Consider the following 10,981-nt stretch of genomic DNA (forward strand, 5'->3'; position numbering starts at 1 on the left):
TACATCCTGTATTATACTCCAGAGCTGCACTCACTATTCTGCTGGTGCAGTCACTGTGTACATACATTACTTATCCTGTACTGATCCTGAGTTACATCCTGTATTATACTCCAGAGCTGCACTCACTATTCTGCTGGTGCAGTCACTGTGTACATACATTACTTATCCTGTACTGATCCTGAGTTACATCCTGTATTATACCCCAGAGCTGCACTCACTATTCTGCTGGTGCAGTCACTGTGTACATACATTACTTATCCTGTACTGATCCTGAGTTACATCCTGTATTATACTCCAGAGCTGCACTCACTATTCTGCTGGTGCAGTCACTGTGTACATACATTACTTATCCTGTACTGATCCTGAGTTACATCCTGTATTATACTCCAGAGCTGCACTCACTATTCTGCTGGTGCAGTCACTGTGTACATACATTACTTATCCTGTACTGATCCTGAGTTACATCCTGTATTATACTGCAGAGCTGCACTCACTATTCTGCTGGTGCAGTCACTGTGTACATACATTACTGATCCTGTACTGATCCTGAGTTACATCCTGTATTATACTCCAGAGCTGCACTCACTATTCTGCTGGTGCAGTCACTGTGTACATACATTACTAATCCTGTACTGATCCTGAGTTACATCCTGTATTATTCTCCAGAGCTGCACTCACTATTCTGCTGGTGCAGTCACTGTGTATATACATTACTTATCCTGTACTGATCCTGAGTTACATCCTGTATTATACTCCAGAGCTGCACTCACTATTCTGCTGGTGCAGTCACTGTGTACATACATTACTTATCCTGTACTGATCCTGAGTTACATCCTGTATTATACCCGAGAGCTACACTCACTATTCTGCTGGTGGAGTCACTGTGTACATACATTACTTATCCTGTACTGATCCTGAGTTACATCCTGTATTATACTCCAGAGCTGCACTCACTATTCTGCTGGTGCAGTCACTGTGTACATACATTACTTATCCTGTACTGATCCTGAGTTACATCCTGTATTATACTCCAGAGCTGCACTCACTATTCTGCTGGTGCAGTCACTGTGTACATACATTACTTATCCTGTACTGATCCTGAGTTACATCCTGTATTATACTCCAGAGCTGCACTCACTATTCTGCTGGTGCAGTCACTGTGTACATACATTACTTATCCTGTACTGATCCTGAGTTACATCCTGTATTATACTCCAGAGCTGCACTCACTATTCTGCTGGTGCAGTCACTGTGTACATACATTACTTATCCTGTACTGATCCTGAGTTACATCCTGTATTATACTCCAGAGCTGCACTCACTATTCTGCTGGTGCAGTCACTGTGTACATACATTACTTATCCTGTACTGATCCTGAGTTACAGCCTGTATTACACTCCAGAGCTGCACTCACTATTCTGCTGGTGCAGTCACTGTGTACATACATTACTTATCCTGTACTGATCCTGAGTTACATCCTGTATTATACTCCAGAGATGCACTCACTATTCTGCTGGTGCAGTCACTGTGTACATACATTACTTATCCTGTACTGATCCTCAGTTACATCCTGTATTATACTCCAGAGCTGCACTCACTATTCTGCTAGTGCAGTCACTGTGTACATACATTACTTATCCTGTACTGATCCTGAGTTACATCCTGTATTATACTCCAGAGCTGCACTCACTATTCTGCTGGAGGAGTCACTGTGTACATACATTACTTATCCTGTACTGATCCTGAGTTACATCCTGCATTATACTCCAGAGCTGCACTCACTATTCTGCTGGTGCAGTCACTGTGTACATACATTACTGATCCTGAGTTACATCCTGTATTATACTCCAGAGCTGTGCTCACTATTCTGCTGGTGCAGTCACTGTGTACATACATTACTTATCCTGTACTGATCCTGAGTTACATCCTGTATTATACTCCAGAGCTGCACTCACTATTCTGCTGGTGCAGTCACTGTGTACATACATTACTTATCCTGTACTGATCCTGAGTTACAGCCTGTATTATACTCCAGAGCTGCACTCACTATTCTGCTGGTGTGAGCTCAGTCTGATCAGTAAAATTGGATGGATATGCAAGAAAAAGGGGGGTCAGTCAGCACATCCCATTGCGCAGGTGCACGCTGCGATGGCTAGAAACACGAAAAAAGAAACGCACAATGCAACAGCACTCTGCAAACACAAATTACACACAAATAACGCTACGTGCTCTCCCTGCATTCACTGAAAGCCGTCTGGCACCAGGACAGGTATAGAGTGGACCCAGCATGCATGTGGGAACCTGCATTCCCTAGAGGTTATGGTGACCAGTAAGGCACATAACAGGTAGTATTTAGGGCTCATTCAGACAGCGGTATGTGTTTTGCGGTCCGCAAACTGCAGATCCACAAAACACGGATACTGACGCCTGTGTGTTCCGCAATCCGCAATATTGGTTGGATTTGGTGATGTCATCGACACAGAGGTGTGATTGCTAGGCTCTTGGCCTCCTGATTGGATGAGGTTGATCAGGTGGAGGCGGGGCTTACTTTTTGTCGGAGTACAGCAGAGCGTACACCTCGCGGTGCATCCCCTCCGGCCTCTTGAACGTCAGGGTCTCAGAAGATTTCTTGGACTTTTTCTATAAGGAAAAATCAAACATGTTAAAGGATTCTTCCTCTCAGGGAGGCGCAGCTGACGGACATTTAAAGGGCCGGCGTCCTGCCTTCTGTTAATATCCATTATTGGATGAAGCAAAGTATGAAACTCTCTCATGTACTTGTGCATTTCAGATCATTTTAAGACTCTGCTTGCTGTCAGTGAATGAGAACATTCTCTCCTAGCATAGTCCTAGTCACACAGCTGAGGGTTTGTTACAATTTAGGCAATGCTCTGTGAGCCACACAGCTCGCTACCAGGCATGTGCAGGTGTTCAGGATCTAAATGTAACCAAGAGAGTTTTCATTCACTGACAACAAGCAAAATGCATAATAAGCTACTGCACACAATGGGGAGAATCTCTTAGGGTTCATTCACACGACCGTACAAATGGATCCGCATCCGTTCTGCAAATTTGCGGAACAGGTGCAGACCCATTCATTTCAATGGGGCCGCAAAAGATGCGGACAGCACTCCGTATGCTGTCCGCATCCGCTGTTGCGTTCCGCGGCCCCGCAAAAAATATGGAGCATGTCCTATTCTTGTCAGCAAGCGCGGACAAGCTTAGGCATTCTCAATATAGCGCTGGACATGTGACGAACGCACACGGCCGGTGTTTGTGTTTTGCGGATCCGCAATTTGGGGACCGCAAAACACTTACGGTCCTTTGAATGCACCCTAAAATAGGTAAATATGGAGAAGAAATCTGTGTGAGCCGGACACACAACCTCCAGATGTAAACAAAAATGTTCCCATTCACTGACAGCAAGCACTCATAATGTATCTGCACAGTCTGGGAACTCACCTTGTCTGCATTTATAATGTCCTTCTTGCTGATTATTCCAGGGGTCTCCTGCTCCACACCCCCCAGCTCCAAAATATCCCTGACGTCGGCTCCAGTCGTCATGGTGGACGCTGAAGAACAGCAGAAAAGCAAGAGCGTTAGACGCAGCGGGCGGCACGCAGGTGCAAGACCAGAGCATTGTGCCAGCAGGGCTACAGCGGAAATAGGTACAGAGACAGCAGGGCTACAGCGGAAATAGGTACAGAGACAGCACCGCTACACCGGGGGGGGGGGGGGTGTACAGACACAGCACCGCTACATCGGGGGGAGGTGGTGTACAGACACAGCACTGCTAAACAGGGGGAGGAGGTGTACAGACACAGCACTGCTACACCGGGGGAGGGGGGGGGGGGTTTACAGACACAGCACTACTACACAGGGGAGGGAGGTGTACAGACACAGCACTGCTACACCGGGGGGGGGGGGGGGAGGTGTACAGACACAGCACTGCTACACGGGGGGGGGGGGGAGGTGTACAGACACAGCACTGCTACACCGGGGGGGGGGGGGGGTTTACAGACACAGCACTACTACACAGGGGAGGGAGGTGTACAGACACAGCACTGCTACACGGGGGGGGGGGGGGAGGTGTACAGACACAGCACTGCTACACCGGGGGGGGGGGGTGTACAGACACAGCACTACTACACCGGGGGGGGTGTACAGACACAGCACTGCTACACCGGGGGGGGGGGAGGGGTGTACAGACACAGCACTGCTACACCGGGGGGGGGAGGGGTGTACAGACACAGCACTGCTACACCGGGGGGGGAGGGGTGTACAGACACAGCACTGCTACACCAGGGGGGGAGAGGGGTGTACAGACACAGCACTGCTACACCAGGGGGGGAGGTGTACAGACACAGCACTACTACACCGGGGGGGGGGGGGGGTGTACAGAAACAGCACTGCTACACCGGGGGGGGGGAGGGGTGTACAGACACAGCACTGCTACACCGGGGGGGGGAGGGGTGTACAGACACAGCACTGCTACACCGGGGGGGGGGAGGGGTGTACAGACACAGCACTGCTACACCGGGGGGGGGAGGTGTACAGACACAGCACTACTACACCGGGGGGGGGGGGGGTGTACAGAAACAGCACTGCTACACCGGGGGGGGGGGGAGGGGTGTACAGACACAGCACTGCTACACCGGGGGGGGGGAGGGGTGTACAGACACAGCACTGCTACACCGGGGGGGGGGAGGGGTGTACAGACACAGCACTGCTACACCGGGGGGGGGAGGTGTACAGACACAGCACTGCTACACCGGGGGGGAGGGGTATGCTCAGGACACAGGATATCTCAGGGCTGAGGCGCACCGGGCATGTACTGAATACTGATAATCACCGGGCAGGAAGAGGTTAATAAACAAACATTACAGGGACGTATAAAATGGGATCTACCGCTGCCCGGGGAGCACTTACCGACGTTCTGTCAGCTGCAGACCGCTGAGACGTTATCGCAGGGGCGCAGCCTGATGACGTCACATGGAGTCACTGGTCGCACATTGATGAGGAAAGAATCATTGGCGCGCGCCACCTAGCGGAGACTGAGGGACTGACGTCACACTGCGGACCTGTAATAACCGGGGGATGGTATAATACAGATAATGTGACGTCACACTGCGGACCTGTAATAACCGGGGGACGGTATAATACTGATAATGTGACGTCACACTGCGAACCTGTAATAACCGGGGGATGGTATAATACAGATAATGTGACGTCACACTGCGGACCTGTAATAACCGGGGGACGGTATAATACAGATAATGTGACGTCACACTGCGGACCTGTAATAACCGGGGGACGGTATAATACAGATAATGTGACGTCACACTGCGGACCTGTAATAACCGGGGGACGGTATAATACAGATAATGTGAGTGACGTCACACTGCGGACCTGTAATAACCGGGGGACGGTATAATACAGATAATGTGACGTCACACTGCGGACCTGTAATAACCGGGGGACGGTATAAGTCACACTGCGGACCTATGGAAGCTGAGCTCTGATTGGTGGCTATGGAAGCTGGGCTCTGATTGGTGGCTATGGAAGCTGGGCTCTGGTTGGTGGCTATGGAAGCTGAGCTCTGGTTGGTGGCTATGGAAGCTGGGCTCTGATTGGTGGCTGTGGAAGCTGAGCTCTGGTTGGTGGCTATGGAAGCTGAGCTCTGGTTGGTGGCTATGGAAGCTGGGCTCTGGTTGGTGGCTATGGAAGCTGAGCTCTGGTTGGTGGCTATGGAAGCTGGGCTCTGGTTGGTGGCTATGGAAGCTGAGCTCTGGTTGGTGGCTATGGAAGCTGGGCTCTGATTGGTGGCTGTGGAAGCTGAGCTCTGGTTGGTGGCTATGGAAGCTGGGCTCTGGTTGGTGGCTATGGAAGCTGGGCTCTGATTGGTGGCTATGGAAGCTGGGCTCTGATTGGTGGCTATGGAAGCTGGGCTCTGGTTGGTGGCTATGGAAGCTGGGCTCTGGTTGGTGGCTATGGAAGCTGGGCTCTGGTTGGTGGCTATGGAAGCTGGGCTCTGGTTGGTGGCTATGGAAGCTGAGCTCTGGTTGGTGGCTATGGAAGCTGGGCTCTGGTTGGTGGCTATGGAAGCTGGGCTCTGGTTGGTGGCTATGGAAGCTGGGCTCTGATTGGTGGCTATGGAAGCTGGGCTCTGATTGGTGGCTATGGAAGCTGAGCTCTGGTTGGTGGCTATGGAAGCTGGGCTCTGGTTGGTGGCTATGGAAGCTGGGCTCTGGTTGGTGGCTATGGAAGCTGGGCTCTGGTTGGTGGCTATGGAAGCTGGGCTCTGGTTGGTGGCTATGGAAGCTGAGCTCTGGTTGGTGGCTATGGAAGCTGGGCTCTGATTGGTGGCTATGGAAGCTGGGCTCTGGTTGGTGGCTATGGAAGCTGGGCTCTGGTTGGTGGCTATGGAAGCTGGGCTCTGATTGGTGGCTATGGAAGCTGGGCTCTGGTTGGTGGCTATGGAAGCTGAGCTCTGGTTGGTGGCTATGGAAGCTGAGCTCTGGTTGGTGGCTATGGAAGCTGGGCTCTGATTGGTGGCTATGGAAGCTGGGCTCTGATTGGTGGCTATGGAAGCTGGGCTCTGGTTGGTGGCTATGGAAGCTGAGCTCTGGTTGGTGGCTATGGAAGCTGGGCTCTGGTTGGTGGCTATGGAAGCTGAGCTCTGGTTGGTGGCTATGGAAGCTGAGCTCTGGTTGGTGGCTATGGAAGCTGGGCTCTGATTGGTGGCTATGGAAGCTGAGCTCTGGTTGGTGGCTATGGAAGCTGGGCTCTGGTTGGTGGCTATGGAAGCTGAGCTCTGGTTGGTGGCTATGGAAGCTGGGCTCTGGTTGGTGGCTATGGAAGCTGGGCTCTGGTTGGTGGCTATGGAAGCTGGGCTCTGATTGGTGGCTATGGAAGCTGGGCTCTGATTGGTGGCTATGGAAGCTGAGCTCTGGTTGGTGGCTATGGAAGCTGGGCTCTGGTTGGTGGCTATGGAAGCTGGGCTCTGGTTGGTGGCTATGGAAGCTGAGCTCTGGTTGGTGGCTATGGAAGCTGGGCTCTGGTTGGTGGCTATGGAAGCTGGGCTCTGGTTGGTGGCTATGGAAGCTGGGCTCTGGTTGGTGGCTATGGAAGCTGGGCTCTGGTTGGTGGCTATGGAAGCTGGGCTCTGGTTGGTGGCTATGGAAGCTGGGCTCTGGTTGGTGGCTATGGAAGCTGGGCTCTGGTTGGTGGCTATGGAAGCTGGGCTCTGGTTGGTGGCTATGGAAGCTGGGCTCTGGTTGGTGGCTATGGAAGCTGGGCTCTGGTTGGTGGCTATGGAAGCTGAGCTCTGGTTGGTGGCTATGGAAGCTGGGCTCTGGTTGGTGGCTATGGAAGCTGGGCTCTGGTTGGTGGCTATGGAAGCTGGGCTCTGGTTGGTGGCTATGGAAGCTGAGCTCTGGTTGGTGGCTATGGAAGCTGGGCTCTGATTGGTGGCTATGGAAGCTGAGCTCTGGTTGGTGGCTATGGAAGCTGGGCTCTGGTTGGTGGCTATGGAAGCTGGGCTCTGATTGGTGGCTATGGAAGCTGGGCTCTGGTTGGTGGCTATGGAAGCTGGGCTCTGATTGGTGGCTATGGAAGCTGGGCTCTGGTTGGTGGCTATGGAAGCTGGGCTCTGGTTGGTTGCTATGGAAGCTGGGCTCTGGTTGCTATGGGCAGTTTTACTGTGAGGCAGCCGAGTCAGGCCGGCTCCCTGTATAAGGATGTGTTCGTTTCTCGAGGAGAATTACACTCACACACTGGCCCAGAGGCAATGCGGGGGTTAACACTGCCGTCTGCTGTAGGTGGCAGCGCGTGCTTCCTCCTTCCTCCAGCAGGTGGCAGCGCCTCCCTCCTTGCTGTAATTAGCAGAATGATAATACAAGGAAACTGCAGTACAAACAGCGGAGCGCGGCCGGAGATCCCCGAGATAAGCGGCAAACAATGGGGGAAGTCCTGTGTCAGCACAGACTGGAGGACGCAGCTCCATACAGGGCCACGTGCACCTGCAGGAGAAAGTAAGTGAACCCCTGTGGAAATGGTCACTAATACAATGTAACGACACATAAACAATCCCACCCACAGGGAGAAAAAGTAAGTGAACCCCCATGCTCATTACTTCTCCAAGAGCTAATTGGCAGAAGGTGTTTCAGTGAAGGAGAGGAGATTGGAATGGGGGGCTCGGGGGGCTTTATCCACTAAGTACAGGCACCCAAAGCCTGGTTACTGACAGATCTGGTTCCAAGGGAGACTGCTTAGTGTGAACAGTGCCTGACCGCAAACATCTGCCCGAAGACGCAGGAAGCTGGAGATCTGGGTGTTCCCCAATCCACAGACCAGTTGTCTCCAAATTCAGGACCCCCTAGGAGCAGGGCCGTCTTTAATATTGATTAGACCCTGGGCAAAACTTTACTTGGGCCCCCTGGATCCCGCCTTCCCACACCCTAGCAGCAATCACGGCCTCCACCACAACACACACCCCTGGTAGAGTCCAGTGAATGACTAAATACTTCCAGTTCTGAAGACTCTGGCGGCTCAGGATCAGTGCTCTGGGCTGGAAGTGGGCACCGCTCTGCAGGATGGAGAACAGGGCTCAGCTCACCCTAGTGTTACAGTGCATCCCAGCACCCCACAGTATGCAGTATAGCACCCTATAGTATACAGCACCCCACAGTATGCAGTATAACACCCTATAGTATACAGCACCCCACAGTATGCAGTATAGCACCCTATAGTATACAGCACCACACAGTATGCAGTATAGCACCCTATAGTATACAGCACCCCACAGTATGCAGTATAGCACCCTATAGTATACAGCACCGCACAGTATGCAGTATAGCACCCTATAGTATACAGCACCCCACAGTATGCAGTATAACACCCTATAGTATACAGCACTCCACAGTATGCAGTATAGCACCCTATAGTGTACAGCACCCCATACTATACAGTACCCCACAGTATACAGCACCCAACAGTATATAGTAGAGCAGTATAGCACCCCACAGTATACAGTAGAGCAGTATAGCACCCCACAATATGCAGCATCCCACAGTATATAGCACCCCAAAGTATACAGTATATAGCACCCCAAACTATACAGTACCTTACAGTATACAGTAGAGCAGTACAGCACCCCACAGTATACAGTAGAGCAGTATATCACTCCACAATATACAGCACCCTACAGTATACAGCACCTCACGATATACAGTATACAGCACCTCACAGTAAAGAGTAGAGCAGTATAGTACCCTACAATATACAGCACCCCACAGTATACAGCATCCCAGGTATACAGTAAAGCAGTATAGCACCCCACAGTATACAGTAAAGCAGTATAGCACCCCACAGTATACAGTAAAGCAGTATAGCACCCCACAGTATACAGTAGAGCAGTATATCACTCCACAATATACAGCACCCTACAGTATACAGCACCTCACGATATACAGTATACAGCACCTCACAGTAAAGAGTAGAGCAGTATAGTACCCTACAATATACAGCACCCCACAGTATACAGCATCCCAGGTATACAGTAAAGCAGTATAGCACCCCACAGTATACAGTAGAGCAGTATAGCAACCCACAGTATACAGCCCCCTACAATATAGAGCACCCCATAGTATACAGAGCATTATAGCACACCACAGTATACAGCCCCCCACAATATACAGTAGCTTACAGTATATTAGTATAACAGCCCCTTTTCCTGATGTAATCTTCACAAAAAAAGCTCCACAGTTAAGGCAAACCTCTCCTGCAGCAACACTCCTGGTAAAAAGAAAGGACCTTTGATGACCTCATAGCCATGTGACCAGTAATATTGCTAGGTTACTGGTCACATGGTGATGATGTCATCTAAGGTCCTTTAGAATCACAGCTCTCACGGTTCGCTGCCTGGAGTGTCAGCAGGCATGGCAGCACCCCCCTGTGTAGCTGACAGCCTGACACCCGGGGTAGTGGCTAGCAGGGCTTAAGAGGCAGCTGCCCCTTGTTAAAGACGGCCCTGCCTAGGAGGGGTGTCAGGATAAGACCCCTCCAGGAGACATGGGCAATCCGGAAAGGGCTGGTGGAGGTTGCATTATGGTTTGGGGCTGGTGGAGGGGGCATTATGGTTTGGGGATGGTGGAGGTTGCATTATGGTTTGGGGCTGGTGGAGGGGGCGTTATGGTTTGGGGCTGGTGGAGGGGGCGTTATGGTTTGGGGCTGGTGGAGGGGGCGTAATGGTTTGGGGCTGGTGGAGGGGGCGTTATGGTTTGGGGATGGTGGAGGGGGCGTTATGGTTTGGGGCTGGTGGAGGGGGCGTTATGGTTTGGGGCTGGTGGAGGGGGCGTTATGGTTTGGGGCTGGTGGAGGGGGCGTTATGGTTTGGGGCTGGTGGAGGGGGCGTTATGGTTTGGGGCTGGTGGAGGGGGCGTTATGGTTTGGGGATGGTGGAGGGGGCGTTATGGTTTGGGGCTGGTGGAGGGGGCGTTATGGTTTGGGGCTGGTGGAGGGGGCGTTATGGTTTGGGGCTGGTGGAGGGGGCGTTATGGTTTGGGGCTGGTGGAGGGGGCGTTATGGTTTGGGGCTGGTGGAGGGGGCGTTATGGTTTGGGGCTGGTGGAGGGGGCGTTATGGTTTGGGGCTGGTGGAGGGGGCGTTATGGTTTGGGGCTGGTGGAGGGGGCGTTATGGTTTGGGGCTGGTGGAGGGGGCGTTATGGTTTGGGGCTGGTGGAGGGGGCGTTATGGTTTGGGGCTGGTGGAGGGGGCGTTATGGTTTGGGACTGGTGAAGGGGGCATTGGGTAGGGGATGGTGGAGGGGGCATTATGGTTTGGGGCTGGTGGAGGGGGGATTCCTGACCTTAACCCCCTCCCCCCCAAGTAGATATTGATGACCAATCCTGACGATAGGTCATTAATATTAACGGCAGGACAACCCCTGCAAACCCATGGAGATGCTGTGACCTGAAGAGGG

General features: G+C 52.2%; 1 protein-coding gene across 1 annotated transcript in view; it reads right to left on the reverse strand.

The window, feature by feature from the left end:
• DMAP1 (DNA methyltransferase 1 associated protein 1) overlaps positions 1–4,998 on the reverse strand; it is a 57,735-nt gene extending 52,737 nt beyond the window's left edge. Inside the window, exons 1-3 of the mRNA XM_040407390.1 lie at positions 4,930–4,998; positions 3,463–3,572; positions 2,549–2,640 (exon numbers count right to left, since the gene is read on the reverse strand). Coding sequence (XP_040263324.1) covers positions 2,549–2,640; positions 3,463–3,564 — 194 coding nt within the window. The 5' untranslated portion in view covers positions 3,565–3,572; positions 4,930–4,998. The remainder of the gene's footprint in view (positions 1–2,548; positions 2,641–3,462; positions 3,573–4,929) is intronic.
• Between the last annotated feature and the right edge of the window lie 5,983 nt (positions 4,999–10,981).

This window comes from Bufo bufo, chromosome 9 (assembly GCF_905171765.1).
Source record: "Bufo bufo chromosome 9, aBufBuf1.1, whole genome shotgun sequence".
Lineage (NCBI taxonomy): Eukaryota > Metazoa > Chordata > Amphibia > Anura > Bufonidae > Bufo > Bufo bufo.